Consider the following 19,171-nt stretch of genomic DNA (forward strand, 5'->3'; position numbering starts at 1 on the left):
CAGATTTAATCCTCAGAGTGGTACTTGAAGTGAGAGCCCTGGTTTTCCTATGTCCTCAGGTCCTGCATGAGAAACCAGGCTCTGGAAGTGAAGTTACTTGCCATGCACTCAGCAAGAAATCACAGAGATGGCATTAAAGTCAGAGTCCAGAGTTGTAACATCGTCGATAGTTATCATTGATGTGTTGAACATCTTATACAGGTAAGCCAGTCTTTCTCAAGATTCAGGAGATCCAATGCTCTCAGGAGTTTTGCAAGCTAGACCCACCTTTCCCTGTACTGTATTATTAAGACCCTTCATCGCACTCCCCAGAGCAGCCCGCGGGGCTATTCAACACATAGGGAAGCTAGAATCAAGAAGGCTCACTTCACTTCATCTCTTCAGATTCAAGCGCAGAGCTTGCTTTCTCTCTGCTCCACCACCACGGCAAAGAACTCCTCACTGGTCTCGTAGCTGGGACTTAGGGCCTTGGGAGAGGCTCAGTAGACAGGGGCAGGCAAACAAGTAAACGAAGATCGCCAGGCTGATTGAGAAGTCCAAGGCTGAGTGCTGGGGGTGAGTGGAGTTCAGTGCTAGATGGCTGCTACACGTGTTGATGCCCAGCGCACCCTCAAAATGACGGGGGGCCCAGACTCTTAATTAAAGTCTTTGAACTTTACAGTGTTGGCGTTTCATTTAAAACGTCACACTGTGCGGGTTAAAAGAGAAGCAAGCGTCTTTGTGCTTCGGCCCGCCGTCTGAGGCGTGGTGTGCACTCATCTGGTCCCCAGGACTGCTCTAACGGTACAGGAATGGAGACCTTCCCGTGCTAGGAGAGAGATGGAAGAAGGGTCGAACCTCTCAGAAGAGAGTAAGAATAATAGTAAAATGAAGAAATGTTACACTTGAGGGAACCAAGTGTGAACTGGTTTCTAACAACAGTTAAGTAAACTTAAACACTTTTTTTCATTTTATTTTTTAATTTCATGTGTATGTGTGCTGTTCCTGTATGTATGTCTGATCCCCTGGGACTGGAGTTACAGCTGGTTGTGATATGTGGGAGCTGGGAATTGAACCTAGGTCATCTGCCCGAGTAGTTAGTCTAAGTTTAACTCTAAGTCATCTGTCCACTATGAGACATTCATTATGGGCTATAATACAATTTAAAGGATTTAGTGAAGTATTCACAAAATAATACTTTAAAAAGAAAAAATAAGACCAGGCGCAATGGTGCATGCCTTTAATCCCAGCACTTGGGAAACAGAGGCAGGCACATGCCTGATCTACATAGCAGGCTGTGAGATCCTGTCTCAAAAAGAAAAAAAAAAAAACTTTTTCAAAAATCTTTTCAGTTTGAATTTTCAGAGTTAAAGAAAACTTCTAAGAACTGCCCACACTCTTAGCCCAGATTCTCTTCACACATATGTGTATGATTTGCATATTTCCATAATATACCAAAAATTCTGCTAGAATTTGTATGTGGATTGCATTCAGGAAGACTTGGCATTGTAACAATATTGGCACTTCTGATCTGTATAATGTGATAGGCCTATGTAAGCCTTTGATTTCCATTTTTATTCTTTTTTCGCTTTTCTTATTTTAAATTTATTTATTTATTTTGGTTTTTCGAGATAGGGTTTCTCTGTGTCATTTTGGTGCATGTCTTGGATCTCACTCTGTAGACCAGGCTGGCCTCGAACTCACAGAGATCTGCCTGGCTCTGCCTCCCAAGTGCTCAAATTAAAGGCATGCACCACCGCTGCCCGGCTCTTTTTTCCCTTTTAGTATACAAATTATCCATGTAACTTGGTACACTTACATCTATTTCACTTTCTTAAATAATACCTTTATGAAGTAGCTACAACCAATCTGTAATAACTAATACATATTTCAGATTCTATTGCTTTTTGTTTAGGGGTTGGGGGCGTGTGTATGCCAGGGCACATGTGTGCAGGTCAGAAGATAACTTGTGGGAGTCTGATCCTTCTGCCATGTGGGACCTCGGGGTAGAAGTTAGGTTGTAAGCCTCGGTGGCAAGTCCCTTTATCCACTGGTCTGTTTTACTGGCCCAATCCATGGGCACATGTTTAAAGTGTACAGTTTGGTACAGTTTAATATTTTTATACATACATATCAACAGAATTAAGATGATAAATATATCTTCTACACTCTAATGTTCTTTTTATGTCCCTTTATATTCTCCCTTTACCTTCGAAACTACACCTTAGAAATTTATATAATAGCGTGTGCTCTTTCACTCAGTCTAATTATTCTGAGATTTACTCATATTATTGTGTGTTAACAGTTCATCTTTATTGTTTAGTATAAATTGGCATTGTATTGGTTGACAGCTGCTGACTGTTAAAGCAAAGCTGATAGGGACCTGTTGGGACTTCAGTTGACGCTTGATGAACTGTGAATGTATAAATATCAGCAAGCAGATTCCTAATGCCTCTTTCCTTTGCTGTCTTCAAGCACTGGAAACAGGTATACCACTACTTGGACTAAGAGAGAACGTCCAAATAAGTAAAGTGAAAGGTGAAAGAGAGACATTACATCTGACACCACAGATCACTATAGCTCTGACACCACAAAGGATCTTTGTAGATTAGTATGAACAACAGCATTGGCCTGAAAATTAAGTTTCTAACACATCCTACAAGGCCAGCATGCCATAGATACCAAGCCATAGATGACATGGACACAATGACTAGTTACTTTTCTTGTTGCTGTTTAAAGAAATACTTGATAAAAGCGACTTCAGGAAGGAAAGCTTTATTTGGGCCCTTGGTTTGAGGGAGTGCAGTCCGTTTTGATGGAGAAAGCACAGTAGTGGAGTGTGAGGTGGCCGGCCACAGTGGGTCCAGTTAGAGCAGAAAGAGGTGAGTCTAAGACTCAGTCCACTTTCTCCTCTGTTCATCTTTGTTCAGCCTGGGATCTCAGGCCATAGAATAGTGCCATCTCATTAGTGGGGGGTGGGTCTTTGCTCAAATGAAACTCTAGAAACACCCTCACAGACATATCCAGGAGTGCATCTCAGCTGATTCTAAATCCAGTCCACCTGACAGTGAAGGTCGACGGTCTCAAGCCCTCCCCTTGTCAACTTGGCACCCAAAACATCACTTTTAAATCAGAACATTTCATTTTTAGCTCCTAAAAGTCTCATATTTATCTCACAATGAAAAATAAATTTAGATCATCACTAAAAGTCTCCAAAAACTTATCAGTTTCTAACATTACTCAAAATAGTAAAGGCAGGGCATCTGCTGAGACTAGGTAATTCCTTAACTCTGAGCATCTGTTTTACAGAAGTTATCTACTTCCAATATACAATGACGTGGTAAATATTCCCATCCTAAAATGGGGCGTTGGGGGGGGTGTGGCTCATAACAAGATAGAAATCCAGTAGAGCAAACACCAAATCTTAAGCTTTATGCCTGCTATCTTGGGCTCTTGGTAGCATCATCTCACTTCCAAAAGCTGTAGGTAACCCTGTTCCTCCAGCTTCGCCACTTGTAGCCAATGTGATGATATCCACCCCCTCCATTGGGCCAGTTTCATTCCATGACTACAACTTTCCTGGAGAGACATTCCATGGTCCTAGCATCTCCACTGTCCAACATTGCAGCTTAGGTTTCACATTCACTAACCTACATAATGGAACTTTTTGCATTGAATCTGACTCTGTCACACATTGCTTGTGTAGGGTAAAAAGTCCAAGCTCACTTCCAGGTTTTGAAAACCCACCAATCCCTGAACTTGAAAACCCACCAATTCCCACTCTGGAAAACTCCACTCCCCAGAAACCCTACATAAGGCTGCCTCCCCCTCAGTTCTCTGCTGCTCATCAAGCAGAGGCAGCCACCCTCTTGTGTCTTTCCCAATATGTTTCTTGTGTGAGGTTTGTTGTGCAGTGTGACTTTGTGGTATCCCTTGGCTCCTGACTGCCAGGATACCTTTCCCTTCAGAGCTGCAACACTTGCATTGGGGAATCCTTTCCCCTCAGAGCTGTAACACTTACACCTGAATTTAGCAGCTTTCTGGAACCTTGCAGTAAGGCTCTACGATCCCATCACTCTTCTGTGTTTTGGTTGTGAGCCTAGCCTTGAACGGCCGAGCCGTCTCTCCACCCCATCTTGTATTTTGCACACATGCCCAGCCAGTACCATTTGGCCAGTGCTGCTGTCACCTTCAGATATGATCTGGCCGTCTTCCACTGCAGCTGTGGTCTGTGTACCTTGGCAACTGAACCTGGAAAAACACTTAGGTGTTTACTTTTGAGCAGAAGACCCCTTTAGCTGTGTTCTTAGTTCAGTCTCTCAGAAGGAGTTTCAGTTTACACACAGAAGCTTTTTATAAGGTAGTTCTTGCCCTCAAGCAGCTTCCCTATTATCACAGTGAAACATTCAAGATTTCTCCTTAATCATGCTAATTTCCCTAACAATCATGACTGCTTTCTCCTCACCCTACTTGTCTGCAACTTTAAACTTGTCCATGTCCTTGCCTTGCCAAGAGCATACTTTTCGTACCATTTTGCCCCCTTTGCTGATCTTTCTCACTATAAACCTGGATATGAGCAGGGAGCAGTGAACATACACAAACTGAATGCTGTCTTGAAATTTCCTCTTGTAAACAAATTAGTCTGTTGCTTTTGAATTCAGCCTCACTTGAGTTCCCGAGACAGATTTGGTTTTTTAACGGGGTGTAACACATGGGACTCTGTTCCAGTTTTGGTAGTTTTATTCTCCCTGTGAAATCTCGAGCACAGTTTTCACTACCCACCTTTTTGACATCATTCCAACACCAGCCAGAATATCCTATTACACTCTGTTATAGCATCGAAAAAGGTTTCTCTGTAACAGCCCTGGCTGTCCTGGAACTCACTTTGTAGACCAGACTAGCCTGGAATTCAGAAATCCACCTGCCTCTGCTTCCTGGGATTAAAGGTATGCACCACCACTGCCTGGCTTCATCTAGGGCTTCTTTAAACTGCCTTCGAAACACTTCCACATTCCTGAGGAAAATCAGTTCCAAAGGCCCACAAACCACACGATCAGGTTTGTCACTGCAACAGCCCCAAGGTACCAAACTTCCGTGTTAGTTACTTTTTTTTCATTGCTGTGAGAAAAGCAACTCATGAAAAAAGTTTATTTATCTCACAGTTTAAGGAAGTGGTTTGTCACAGTGGGGAAGGCATGTCAATGGGACTATGAGGTGGCTGGTCACATTGCAGTCACAATCAGCACATAGGGACATGAGTGCTGGTACTCAGTGTATTTTCTCTAGTCCTTTTTAATCAGTGTTGGTGGCTGCCAACATTTATGGTAGGATCCCAGACTAAATAAAAAGGAATAGTTAAAACACTCCTTGCTTGGGCAGTGGTAGCTCACGCCTTTAATCCCAGCACTCAGGAGGCAGAGCCAGATGAATCTCTGTGAGTTCGAGGCCAGCCTGGGCTACCAAGTGAGTCCCAGGAAAGGCGCAAAGCTACACAGAGAAACCCTGTCTCGAAAAACCAAAAAAAAAAAAAAAAAAAAAAAAACCACTCCTTAGTAGGCTGGAGAGATGATGGCTCATTGGTTAAGAGCATTGACCGCTCTCCCAGAGGACCCGAGTTCAACTCTCAGCACCCACATGGTAGCTCACAACTGTCTGTAATTCCAGTTCCAAGGGACCCAACACCCATGGCAAAACACCAATACATATAAAATGTATATATACAATGTTTATAATGTATATAAAATGTTTTGCCCCCTTTACTGATCTTTCTCACTACAAACTTGGATAAGAGTAGAGAGCAGTAATCATACACAAACTGATATATATATATGTATATATATGTAGATAGATAGATAGATAGATAGATAGATAGAGACCCTTAGTTGAAACATGCTAGAAATGTCCTCACAGACACATCCAGTGTTCTGTTTCCTAGGTGATTCTAAATCCAGACCAGTTGGCAGTGAAAACTGATCATCACAAATCATAATAAAAAAGAAAGGCAGAATAGCCTGGTATGGTGGCAAATGACTTTAATTCCAGCACTTGGGGGTCAAATCTCTGTGAATTTGAGGCTAACCTGGTCTACATAGTGAGTTCCATGGCAGCCAGGGCTATGTAGAAAGACCTTGTCTCAAACAAAAGGAAAGGCAGAAGAAAGGAATACCAAGATTCTTGATAAACAGATACAAAAAAAAATCCTCAACAGAAGATTAGCAAACAGAATCAGACATCAATTAGATCATTCTAATTAGTATGACATGTGGGGTTAATTTCAGAGATGCAAGGACGTTTCAACATATGCAACACAATAAACATGGCACAGCACATTAACAGAATGAGTGGCAACACCGTAAGACCATTTCAGTCGGTGCAAAAGGGCATTTGACAGTTCAAAGGACTGACAAGGACTAGTGAGATGGATTAATGGGTAGAGACCTTTGCCACATAAGCCTGATGACCTGAGTTTGCTCCCCAGAAGCCACATAAAAAGGTGGAAAGAGAGAACCAACTCTCTGAGCTCTGAACCATTCGGAAGACAGCAAGAATATGAGAAAAGGAAGAGCTATCAAATTTTGGGAAAAACAAGAAGGCCCAACTTGACAAAAACTGAATGTGTTTCTGTACATTAACAATGAAAACATGGAATCTAAAATTAAAAGCATACTACCATTTATAATTGCACCAGAAAAAGTTAAAATTCATTAGTAAATCTAACAGAATAAGTAGATTTGTATTCTGAGAAATTTTAAAATACTGGTGAGATCAAGATATAAATAAATGGAAAAATAATGTTCATGGATTGGAATACTCAATATTGTCACAAGAAAAGGCCAGTTTCAAAATAGACTGTATTAAAATTAAGATCCTTTTTCATTCTTAGGAATATTAAAAGCCAGATCACAGAGAAGGAAGAAATATTTGCAAAATACGTAACCAACAAACAGTTTATGTTCAAACTATAGAAAGAATCCATATAGATCAGTTAGACAAGCAATGAAAAATATTGGGAAAGATCCAAATGGCCAATAAACACGTGAAAATGTGTTCAGTCTCACTGATGAGCACAGACTGAAACCACAGGCCAGGGTCTGGAGAGGTGACTCAGCTACTGAGAGCAGCAACTTCTCTTGCAGAGGAGCCAGGTTTGGCTCCCACCATGCACACTGTGGCTCACAACCCTCTGGAACTCCAGTTCCAGGTCATCAGGTCATACACACTGTGCAAGCTGAAATTAGTGCCTTAGTTTTGAGAAAATATTGACAGAATCTAAATCTTAATCCAGTAACCTGGGAAATTTACAATTTGGAACGTCACACTACTTTCCAAAGAAATTGTGTACATGTACAAAAACATTAGCTAAAGTAAAAACAACCCAAATGTTCATGGATAAGTATGTTTTCATAAAACTGAATATCATGTCACATTGAAAATAAAATACAGTTACTTGGGCAAAGAAGCCACTGATTAAAAGTAGATAATCACAAAACAAGACAAACATGATTCTATTTACACAGAATTCAAAAACAAAATAACCTATGATATTAGAAGCCAAACTAGTCACTAGCTTTCAAGAGGTTGGGAGCATGAAAAATGTCTCTGGGATGCTAGAATGTTCTTGCTAAAGACTTCACCTGGCTTATAAAGACTTCACCTGAAGATTGTAAGGGTGTATTTATTTGAGGTGATTTAATGAGCTATATACATTTATGGTTTGTTTACTTATTAATATTGTATCTTATTTTAATCAGATACTGGGAAAAATAGACTCATGGATCACATCAGAACAGTTGTCTATAAGGAAACCAAAGGAATGAAAAGGAAATATAGGGTAAATGACTAGGTATGTGGATGGCAGAGCAAATAAGCATCCATAGAGCCTGTGTAGTAACAGCTCTAGTGTTGTGTGGTAGCAAATATGGACACTGGGTGCAGGTCCTCGTTTTAAATTACACTAAATAAAAAAATCCAGCTCCTCCATTACACTTGCCACGTTTCAAGTGCTCAGTAGCCTCATGAGTTCAACAGCTGAATTGTCTACCACAGGCAGAGGAGAGAAAGTGTTCATCATCATTGGACATTCTGTTGAACAGCATGGGCAAACATGGTTGCATTCTGGAGAAGAATAATAGAAAGACCATAAAAGGAATCTAAAAGTTAGCAGCATTGAAGATGTGCATGTAGGAAACAGACCAAAGTATCACAAAATCCAGAAGGTGATATGGAAGCCAAGACAGTTTCAATGAGGAAATACTGATGTTTGATATTACAGAGAAGGAGCTAGAACCATGTGGCAAGGAACAGATCATTGGAAAACTTAGAGCAGTTTCTGTGCATGTACAAGTCAGATCATTGGATCCAGAGTGTGAAGGAATACAATTAGAAACTTCCAGCAAAACCAGACCTTAGCTGGACACAGTAAATCATTTGTCCTGTGTCCTGGCTTGTAGAGCCCAGACAAGTCAGAGGCTCCCCCAGGATCTGGAATGGTGTTTCCTGCCTCATATATAAGGAGAGGCTCAAAGGTTCAAATTTAAACACCCTTGGGCTCAGAGGAAAGCTATCGTGGTCAGGATGAATATGATTTCTTTGACCATAAGGAAGTGTCCCTGTAGGTTATTTCCGGGGTTGTTAGTGAGATTCCTGAGAATATAAATAATCTGGGGTAGGGCACAGGACTGTATCATAATACACACATATGCATGAGTACACACACACACACACACACACACTTTGAACCCTGAAAGGAGTAACAGACAAGGTCCCAAGGAGTTACCAAGTTACAGTGTTCATGAGACTTGCTCCACCACCCTATTTCTGAGGCATCCATCTGCAGAGGGCAGTGATCAAAGGGGTAGGTTTCTCTTTGATTTCAGTCAGGGGAGACATTAAGGCTTAGAGGAGTGCGTGGAAAGGGGGTCAGAATTCTCTCTGAGAACACTGTGCCCTAATGCTTTCCTCCTCACATCTCATTTCTCTGAGGGTCTGAAAGGAGAAGAGAGGTAACCACATAGAGGGGTTTGCCATCTTCGTTTAACATCACTTTCATCCTTGGTAGTCCTGGTATCTTCTCTTTCCAGGCTGTATTTCCCTCAGGGACTCTGCCATGTTCTCTCCTGGCTCTCAGAGGGGTTCCCTGAGGATACTATGCCTCTGTCCTCCCCCAAGTCCTCACTCTCCATGACTCCCACCCCTCGCCTGCACCCACTTGTTTCTGCTCATCTCTGGCTTCCATCCAGCCTCCTGTTGACTCACTTCTCTTGCCTGATTGACGTGAGGGCCCTATCAGTACCAAAGCTTTATCTTCCCCTCTGAAAACTGGCCCTGAGTGGTTATATGAGAAGTCACAGCCCTAGAGGGAAGATCCTCCACCCACCCAGGTGCACAGAAGTCTGGGCCTCAGCGATAAGGGAGGAGGAGCTGGGAGGGGGTGTTGACAGAGGATGCTAGGCTCTGCAGCTGCTGTTCCTGAGGAGACTCCTCGGCAAACATTGACCTCCAAAGTAGGGATCAGGAGAGTATGGCACGGCCCATGAGACATGCTGACCCCAGCCTAGAAAGTCCACACCACCTTGCCTCTCACTATACCACCTGCCCCTATGCCTCATCTCAGACCAGGTGCAGGGTAATGGGGAGGCACAGAGTCACTCAAAACCTGTCCAGTCAGCCCCTTCTAGGGTACAAAAGAAAGAAGAAAGGAAGAAAAAAGGAGAGGGATGACAAAACCACAGAAAGCAGAAAAATTCCAAACCAAATAATTCTCCAGGAAGTGAAACCCTCATGGTCTTGTGGAATCAGGAAATAGAGACCTCTGGCCTTTGTCACACACAGCCTGAGTTCCAGGCCTCCCCGCTTTACCCCTTCCCTGCCACAAGAGTTAAAGAGCACCTCAGAACATCAAGGAGCCGAGCAAAGACACTTTTCCATGTTTCCACTTCCTAGGTGAGAAACCCGGGAGACCTCGATGGACTTGGGGTAAGCATGTTGGGATCCACATCACAGGCCTGGGTCGAGGCCTCACACCCCTGCCCACCCCCAGACACCATCCTCCACTGGTGACTGGAAAGAATGTGCAATGGCTAGGAACCAAGGCTCAGCTTGGGACTGCAAGGAACTAGGGCCCGGATATGAGTGCTTTACTGTTGTTTCTGGCAGGGGTCAAAGAAAGTAATCTGGCCAGTGAGCCGGCAAACATGACTAGCTGCCACCTCCCATCTCGATTTCAAACCCTAACTACTACCCTAACCCTGCCTAGGAACCCAGGATCTCAACATGCTGCTCTCCAGCTGTCTCCATAAGGACGACGCCCTCCCAGGACTGAATTGATCCATAAGCTCCCAGGGTGTAGCCGCCAGCTGTTCTCACACCCTCTCAGAACACGGGCTGCAGACTCATCCTCCACCCTTGGCAGGTCTTCAGGGCTCCCCATTCCACCTGGTCTGAGAGCATCCTCCTCCTCCTCCAGGAAGTTGGCATCATGGGCTTGTCAGGTGACCCAGGGTGTGGCCGAAGGAGCCAGGAATCTCCACTATATAGCCTAGCTTTCAATCTGGTCCTGCAGCTCCGGGACCGGCAGGTGAGAAGGGCTGAGGTTCTCTGCAGAAGGGGGACAACTAACACCCTATTCTGGATCTGGGTTTTAGATCACCTCTTTACCGCTACCTTCAGACCCCTGGCTACCCCATCCATTGCCTTTGATCCTGACCTCCTCATCTCATGCCCAGCCTCACCCCCAACCCCAAACCCATCTGGTCCTATCTATTTAACTTCCCTTCCTACTTGAGCCCTCCTTACACCCAGGTGGTCCTTGTCCTGAGACTGTCCCTTCTGTCCCATCTGGAATAGTCTCCAACAGGACAGCATCCTCTGACCTCCCTCTCTCCCTGCTGCAGGCATGGGATCCCTGTGGAGCTGGTGGGCCCTCTGGGCCGGAGCAACGCTCCTGTGGGGTAAGTCAGATCAAGCCCCCATTCATGTTTGGGAAAACTCTGCTTGCCCGGGTCAGCACCCTCAAGTTTTGGCCCCTCTCGGTGCCATCCCCCAAGGCTAACTTAAATGAGACAGAAGCAGCTGAAATTGAAGAGGCCCTTGGGTAAAACAAGAAATATGATAGAATTCATTTATGCTTCTCTCTCTCTCTCTCTCTCTCTCTCTCTCTCTCTCTCTCTCTCTCTCTCATTCACACACACACACACACACACACACACACGCACGCACGCACGCACGCACGCACGCATGCATACACACAAACTGAAGAGCCCCCTACCCTCTAGTTCTCACAGACACTCTGTCCACATTTCTACAATCCCTTTCCCCCTCCACCCGCTTCACACAAATCCCCTAGTCATATTAAGACAGAAACTACACAGATTGAATGGAAACTTCATTTAGAACTTCAGTTAGCCAAACAGCTTTTCTTGAAAAATGTAAATGTGTGGCATTTTTGAAAGGCTCCAATCTTTCATATTAACAACCAGCAAAAGCTGTTTAGGTGGAGCATGGTGCTCCAGGGTCCACAGTCACCTTCTGGACTACCTCACTCATCTCTAGGCCTCATCTGGCCCTGCTGCAGCTGAGTTCAAGAGCGCTGTGCAAAGTGCTCAGGTGTTGGGCAGCGAAAGCCAGAACGGCGTGTAGATGAGGGCTGCATGAGTGAGGAGGGACGTGGGAGCAGAGGGGGAGTTATTTCAAGAGGTTCTCAGGTACAGGCCAGCGGGCTGGGTTTGTAAGGGGACGAATAAGTGGACCCACACCTGCGTTTTCTTAAGGGTTGACCCAGGAGGCCACAGTGAACTCCAGGAACACTGGTGGGGAAGAATTCCTCACGGCCTTCCTGCAGAATTACCAGCCGGGGTACAGCACGGCCTCTCTCCACCTCTTCATCTCCAGTCTGTCAGAGAGCATCGCCTCTGTCACCATCCTCAGCCAGGCGGATGACACCTCACAGAAGGTCACAGTGAAGCCTGGGGAGTCAGTCATGGTCAACATCAATGCCAAAGCAGAGATGACTGGCAGCAGCACTTTCCGGCATGCAGTAGTGGTCCACTCTGACCACCCCATCTCTGTGCAGGCATTAAATGCTAAGCCTAGAACAGCGGAGCTAACCTTGCTCTGGCCTGTTGGAGCCCTGGGCACAGAGTACTTTGTGCTCACACCCCCTGGCATCTCTGCCCAATATGTGAAGGAGTTTGCTGTGGTGGCTGGCAGAGCAGGTGCCTCAGTTACTATCAGCTTGAAGGCAGGAGTGACATTCCATGGCACTTTCCATCCAGCTGGTAGTATATTAACTGTGACTCTGCAGCCTTATGAAGTAGCCCAGTTACAGAGCACAGCAGATCTCTCCGGATCAAGGGTCACAGCCAGTAGTCCAGTGGCTGTTCTTTCTGGCCACAGTTGTGTCCAGAAACACACGAACTGCAACCATGTGGTGGAGCAACTGCTACCCACATCTGCCTGGGGAACCCACTATGTGGTCCCCCCTCTGACCTCCCAGTCCCGCTATGATCTAGCCTATGTTGTAGCCAGCCAGACCACAAAACTGACATACAACCATGGGGGCACCATTGGTTCCCGGGGCCTCCAAATGGGTGATGTAGCTGAGTTCGAGATCCGGCCAACCCGGCCACTCTACCTGTCTGCAGATGTGGGCATCCAGGTTGTACTTTTTGGTACAGGGGCCATAAAGGACCAAGTGACCTATGACCCTTACCTGGTCCTGATCCCAGATGTGGCAGCCTACTGCCCTGCCTATGTGATCAAGAGTATGCCAGGCACTGAGGGTGTGGCCCTGGTGGTCGCACAGACAAAGGCTACCAGGGAGCTAACCATGGATGGGCAGGCATTGGGAGCCAAACTCACCTGGGTGGCTGTGCCGGGCAGTGAGTTCTCCTATGCAGAAGTGGACCTTGGCACTGCTGACGAGATGCACACAGCTGAGGCTTCCACCAGCTTTGGGCTGCTCACCTTCGGGCTGGCCCAGGCTGTGGGCTATGGGACAGGAGCTGCCTGTGGACAGAGTGAGTGATGGGAAATGATCCCTGGCCTTGGCCTCCTGGCCATGCCTTCCTTACCTGTTCCTCTTTGGCTTCCTGATTTAGTCAGCCTTTCTATCTCATGTCTATCCTCCACGGCACACTTCCTTAATTCCTCTCAGCCCCTTCCTACCCCTACAGAAAATCATTCTAAATATTTACCAGCAAGAGTGACTAAAGGCACCACCATCCATAGCACTGCATCAGGGAGCTCCTACTGGGCACTCTATTGGTTTCTGATGAGCTTATGAAAAGGGTCCTGGGGAGACCCAGGAGGCCAGGGTGGAGGGATCTCTGGGAAGGGACTGGTCAATATTTTGATACCTCAGCAACTGATCCAGTTATGCCTGTTGCTAACTGCAGTACTGCACGTCTCATGGAGGACTGTTGATGCTCAAAGTCTGGAGATCCCAAAGCACTAACAGTGAGGACCCCGGGACGGGGGCGTCTCTGCACTCCAGCCTCCCCGGGTGCTTCATGTGCTTTGGCATGGTTAAGGGACAGGATCTGGCCCTGTGTGCGACCTCAGGCTCAGCCCATTCAGAAGATGCCAGCAGGTAGCTCAGGGGTTGTGAGAATGCAGGGCCAGAGCCAGAGGGCCTGGGGTTAAACCCCAGCTGTGCCTGTGTGACCTTTGGCCTGTCACTCTACCTCTCTGGGCTTCAGTTTCTGTGACTCTGAAGTGGGGATAATGCCTGACACCCCCCCCCCACACACACACACACACACACGCACACACAACAGGACTGTGCTGAGAGTGGAAGAAATTAATGCACTTCCTTGTGGCGGAAGGTCAGGGCGGGGCGGGGTGAGCTGTTGCCAGGGGGGTCAGAAGGAGAGAGTTCTGAGGACTGGAGGCTCACCAGGAAGGGCTGCTTCTTCCCAGACTGTCTTCTTCAAACTGGGAACCTAGACCAGGGCTTCCTTATCCTGGCAAAAATGCCACCCCAGTTCAAGGGGCACTTACAACATGTGTGTATCTATATGTATGCACACCCAGGCATGCATGTGTGTGCGAGTTTGCATGCCCAGGCATGCATATGTGTGTGTGTGTATTTGCGTGTAAGGAGGTATGCACACCCCAGCACACGTGTAGAGGCCAGGGATCATTGCCAGGTATCCTTTTCTGACCCTCCCCATCTTGTCTGTTTGTTTTTGAGATTCTGAGCCTGGAGCTCTCCATCAGCAGAACTGGCTGAAAGCCAGCCCTGGGACCTGCCTGTCACTGCTCCCTTCGGTCTCACTGAGCTAACACCCGTGCATGCCACCGTGCCCAGCTTTCACACAGCAAGCGCTTTACCCACATCCCCCGTCCTGTCCTCCATTTCCTGTCCTTGTTCATTCCAGCAGATGGGAAGACAAGGAAGAGGGAAATGGAACCAGGAACAGCTGAATGTTTCAATGGCTGCTCCTGGTCCCTCTTCACTCCCTGCCACTCCTCTGGGCCAAGCTGTGTTAAACAATGAAATCAGAAACCATGGGGTGGGGCTGAAGAGATGGCTTAGTGATTAAGGACACTGGCTGCTCTTCCAGAGGTCCTGAGTTCAATTCCCAGCAACCATATGGTGGCTCACAACCATCTGTAATGAGATCTGGTGCTCTGACTACAGGCAGAACACTGTATAATAATAAATAAATAAATCTTTTAAAAAAAAGAAAGAAAAAGAAAAAGAAACCTGGGGTGTCAGGAAACCCAGAGAATCCCTCTCCATGAGACTGCAAACCTCAGTTTCCATGCCTGTAAAATGGGTGGTTGTGAGCCAACTGCCCATGGTCCACACTGAAGGAAGACCCCAGGTTTCTGACCTCACAAACATTTCTAACTTTGTTTCTAACTCTCTTCCCTCCCCAGCTCGGCTCTCCCCAGCAGAGGCTTCCTGCCAAGGCATTCAGTGTACATCCGGGCAGCGCTGCCAGATGGTGAGTGGGAAGGCCAGGTGTGTGGCAGAGTCCACAGCTGTCTGCCGCGCCCAGGGTGATCCCCATTATACCACCTTCGATGGCCGTCGCTATGACATGATGGGCACCTGCTCCTACACCATGGCTGAGCTGAGTGGAGAGGATGAGACCCTGCCCGCCTTCAGTGTGGAGGCCAAGAATGAGCACCGTGGCAGCCGGCAAGTCTCCTACGTGGGCTTGGTCACAGTCTACGCCTACAGCCACTCGGTGTCGCTGGTTCGTGGGGAAACTGGCTTCGCCCGGGTAAGTGTTCAGAGTTGAGTACCCATGAGCCACCAGTCAAAAACAGGAGCCCAAGCCCTGCTCTCAGACTCCAAACTCACGGCCTGTCTGTGGGTGAGGTGGTAGGGAACTGGTGAGATATGAAAACCAGTAGCATTTCTTTAAAACCTTCCCCTCACTAACTCCGCATCTAGAAACGTTAAGGATGTTTAGTTTAGTGACTGATTAGGAAGACGACAATCAGACACTCTTTGGAAAAGCGGGAAAAGAGAAAATGGAAAGGGAATGATGTAACTGTCCAAAAATGAAGGATCTCTAGTGTTAACACAGTCACCACTGGTGTTGCTGTGCTGGGGCCAGGTCTGCTTCTGGGTACATTCTTTTCTTTTCTTTTCTTTTCTTTTTTTTTCTTTTGGTTCATTCTGTCTTTAATGCTTACAGCATCTTTTTGAGGTGGCATTGTATTGTGAGCGGGCACAGGTGAGGAAAGAGATTGAAGGCCCGAGAGCTAGGTCTTCCTAGAAACACTGGAAATGGACACATGCAGTTAGCGGCCGGGTCTCTGTGCTTAGTCTGGTACACATTGCTGTGCAGTCCAAGCAGGAGCGGTTATCTCCCTTCCCCACCATGACACCATGGAAGCGGGAAAGTCTCTAAACAAGTCACTGTGCAGGTTGAGATTCCCTTGTCTGAGATGCTTGAGGCCAAAAATGCTTCAGATTTTGAACTTTTAAAGATTTTGGAATATTTGTATGTCCATACTATGATGGGACTCAAGCCTAAACACAAAATTCATTTAGGTTCCATACATTCCTAACACAAAGCCTAAAGATAATTTCATACATGGTGTTCAGCGCACACATTTTTAAAATCTTATTCATCCTCCTTTCTGGTATCAGGGACTGAAAACATGTATAATGTCTTCTTAATGCTAAAAAAGTATCAGATTCATTTCATTATTTCAGATTTCAGATGTTTGAACCAAGGGTAGGTAATTTAGACAGTGAGCACTTGTATATCAGCCCCCTGCATAGACTCTCAACATTTTAATTTCTTCATTTACCACAGATACCCATCTGTACATTCCTGTCAGATTGACAGGCTCATTTTTTATGTACTTGAAACTCAATTATAGACATCAGAAAACATCAACAAAATGACTTCAACATACGTATCATTAACTAGAATGCAATTTTTAAATAATTTTTGCTTTATTTTCAGATTAATATATATATTTATATTCAGTGGCACAGCACCCACTTAGACTCTGAAAAAATGAAGGACTGGGTGTATAGTCAGGGCAGAACACTTGTAGTTTCTGTTTTAATTTTTATTTTAGTCAGAATCTTGCTACATAACTCTGGCTGGCCTGGAACTCATTGTGTAGGCCAGCATGGCCTGAACCTCACAGAGATCTGCCTGCCTCTGCCTCCCGAGTGTCCCACCACACCTGGAAAGCCCCAGTTTCACTCCACACACATCCCCCCCCTCAAAACCAAAATCATGTACTGTAAGTATGCACTTCAACTGAGTTTTGACAAACGTGTAACAAAACCCCCGTTAAGATAGAGAATCTTTTCATCACCTTGGACGATTCCCTACCGCAGCTTTCCAGATGGTCTTCAGGCAATGTCTCCTGCATATCACTGTCTTGATTCTTTTCCCTCATAGGTTAGTTGTGCCTCCCAGTGCTTGGGAGGCAGAGACAGGTACCTCTGTGAGCTTGAGGCCAGCCTTGTCTACATAGTGAGTATAGAGACTCACAAAGAACTTCATAAAAGGGCATAGTATAAAACTTATAACTTGTGCGTAGACATCATCTGTTGGTTTTTTCTCCTTCACACAAGAAACTACTTCTTTCGGTCCTTTTAAAAAAATATTGAATTTTTTGAAATGTGATTATTGAATGCCCCCTCACAAATGCCAGCTGAGTGCCGTACTACTGGGCTACATTCCAGCTCTCTTCCTTTCGTTTTGAGACAGGGCTCACTGGGTTACCCGCTGGCCTCACACTTGCAGGCCTCCTATGTCCTCCAGAATAGCCGGGGCTCTTGTTGGTCCTTCCAGGCTTGACTCAGCTCTCCCTTTTCTGGGGAGACTTCCTTGGCTGGCAGAATTCAGTACAGCCTTCTCTCGAGGCTTCCAGTCCAGCCGCAACCCTCTACAGAGCCTCAGCCTGAGTCCTCAGCTTGCACTGTTTGGTCATGCTGTGTGACTGCTTCTTCCCCTGTGGTCTCCCAGCACGGACAGGGTCAGAAAAAAATGAGCTTATTTCATGGCCGTTGGCAGGGGTGAGGTGGAGGACAGACATGAGGCCCTTCTAAAGTGAAGGTGTGTCACAGAGCAGAAAGACAGCCAACAACTTGCTTCTTAGAGAGGGAGGAGGCATTCGGGAACATGTGCCACTTTGCCCACAGCTCGGAATGTGCCAGTGCTTGAGTTATAGCTGCCCCTGGGCAGAGATGTTACTATGCTGATTGATATGCCACCGTGGTGGTTTAATGGGGCTGGCCGCCCTCTGGCAGATTTGCTGGTCTTGACTAGTTCTGCCCACAGCCTCCCGTCTCTCACTCCCTAGCTCAGGACCACGAATCCTGCTGGTTTCACTGGTTCCCTGCAGCTGCCCCTTGCTGCCACCAGACCTGCCAGCTTCCTTCCTCACACTGGCTTCATGCTTGTAGCCAGCCTGCTCTTCTGCCGGGCACTGCTGGAGGCGCTGGAGAGAAAGCCATGAGGTGGCCTTTAGTGGCTCCGACAGATGGAGGGTGTGGGACACTAGCACGCTGTGGGAGAAGGCGAGATGCTGTGGGGACTGGGAAGCAGAGGAGGAGAGGCAACAGGAAGGGTGATCAGGGGTGGCCTCACTGAGTCGGTGACACCTCGGCAGACATTAGCTGGGGAGGGGGGTCTTCATGCACATCTCGGGGGAAGAACACCTCAGGCCACTAGAGATGCAAGGGCAAGCATCCCTGGGCTCCGCTGGGAAGGACAAAGGAAGGGCAAGGAAGGAGGGTGTCCTGTGTGACTAGAGCTGGGGACTTGAGTGGAGGAGATGAGGGCTGAAGGGGAGATAATGCAGGGGTCTGACCGCTGCCGCCTCTCTGCAGATCGACAATCAGCGCTCCCGTCTCCCTGCCTCCCTGAGTGAGGGTCGCCTGCGTGTGTACCAGAGTGGAACACGAGGTGTTATAGAGCTGGACTTTGGGCTGGTGGTCACCTATGACTGGGATTGCCAGCTGACAGTAAGCCTACCCAAGCGCTTCCAAAACCAGGTGTGGGGGCTGTGTGGCAACTATAATGGAGACCCTGCTGACGACTTCCTCACACCTGACGGGGAACAGGCTCCGGATGCCTTGGAATTTGCAAATAGCTGGAAGCTGGATGATGGGGACTACCTGTGTGATGATGGCTGCCACACTACTTGTCCCTCCTGCACTGCAGGCCAGACCCAGCACTATAAGGGAGACCGTCTCTGTGGCATGCTAACTCTGTCCACAGGCCCCTTCTCTGCCTGCCACGAATTCCTGGACCCCAAGCCTTTCCTGGAGGACTGTGTGTTTGACCTCTGTGTGACTGGAGGGGAACGCCTCAGCCTGTGCCGGAGCCTTAGCGCCTATGCCCAGGCCTGTGCAGAACTGGGTGTCTCTGTTGGGAACTGGAGGTCACCAACCAATTGCCGTAAGTAGCACCTAGGATGTGAAGCCCATGGTGAGGGCCAGGGAACCCCCTTGCATTTGCTCAATATCTGAGTCATGATTGTGATTCAGCCTGATGCTGGACAATGCCAGAGACACAGGTTGGCCAAGACATCCAAGCTTTGCCAAAGTTAGCCTAAGGTTGGGACAGACACATCATTGGACAGGGAGAGTTTGGAGAGATTGGGGGTTGAGACAGAGAAGGCACAGGCATGGGTAGAGGAGTAGGAGGGATGGGGATGGAGAGAGTCTGGAGAAATTGGGGGTTAAGATCAAGAAGTCAAG

At 46.9% G+C, this 19,171-nt stretch overlaps 1 protein-coding gene across 7 annotated transcripts in view; it reads left to right on the forward strand.

Annotated features, from left to right (window-relative positions):
* Positions 1 to 19,171, forward strand: part of LOC128125084 (IgGFc-binding protein-like) — a 52,193-nt gene that overhangs the window by 5,359 nt on the left and 27,663 nt on the right. For 4 of the 7 annotated variants that reach the window (XM_052762064.1, XM_052762066.1, XM_052762065.1 and 1 more), the window contains 7 exons: positions 60 to 201; positions 9,922 to 9,954; positions 10,235 to 10,555; positions 10,872 to 10,928; positions 11,748 to 12,995; positions 14,863 to 15,212; positions 18,299 to 18,869. In XM_052762064.1, coding sequence (XP_052618024.1) covers positions 10,874 to 10,928; positions 11,748 to 12,995; positions 14,863 to 15,212; positions 18,299 to 18,869 — 2,224 coding nt within the window. In that variant the 5' untranslated portion in view covers positions 60 to 201; positions 9,922 to 9,954; positions 10,235 to 10,555; positions 10,872 to 10,873. The remainder of the gene's footprint in view (positions 1 to 59; positions 202 to 9,921; positions 9,955 to 10,234; positions 10,556 to 10,871; positions 10,929 to 11,747; positions 12,996 to 14,862; positions 15,213 to 18,298; positions 18,870 to 19,171) is intronic. The other 3 variants (XM_052762070.1, XM_052762067.1, XM_052762069.1) reach the window with 3 other exon arrangements.

The sequence above is a fragment of the Peromyscus californicus genome, unplaced genomic scaffold, assembly GCF_007827085.1.
Source record: "Peromyscus californicus insignis strain IS unplaced genomic scaffold, ASM782708v3 Scaffold_4__1_contigs__length_199733344, whole genome shotgun sequence".
In the NCBI taxonomy this organism is placed as follows: Eukaryota; Metazoa; Chordata; class Mammalia; order Rodentia; family Cricetidae; genus Peromyscus; species Peromyscus californicus.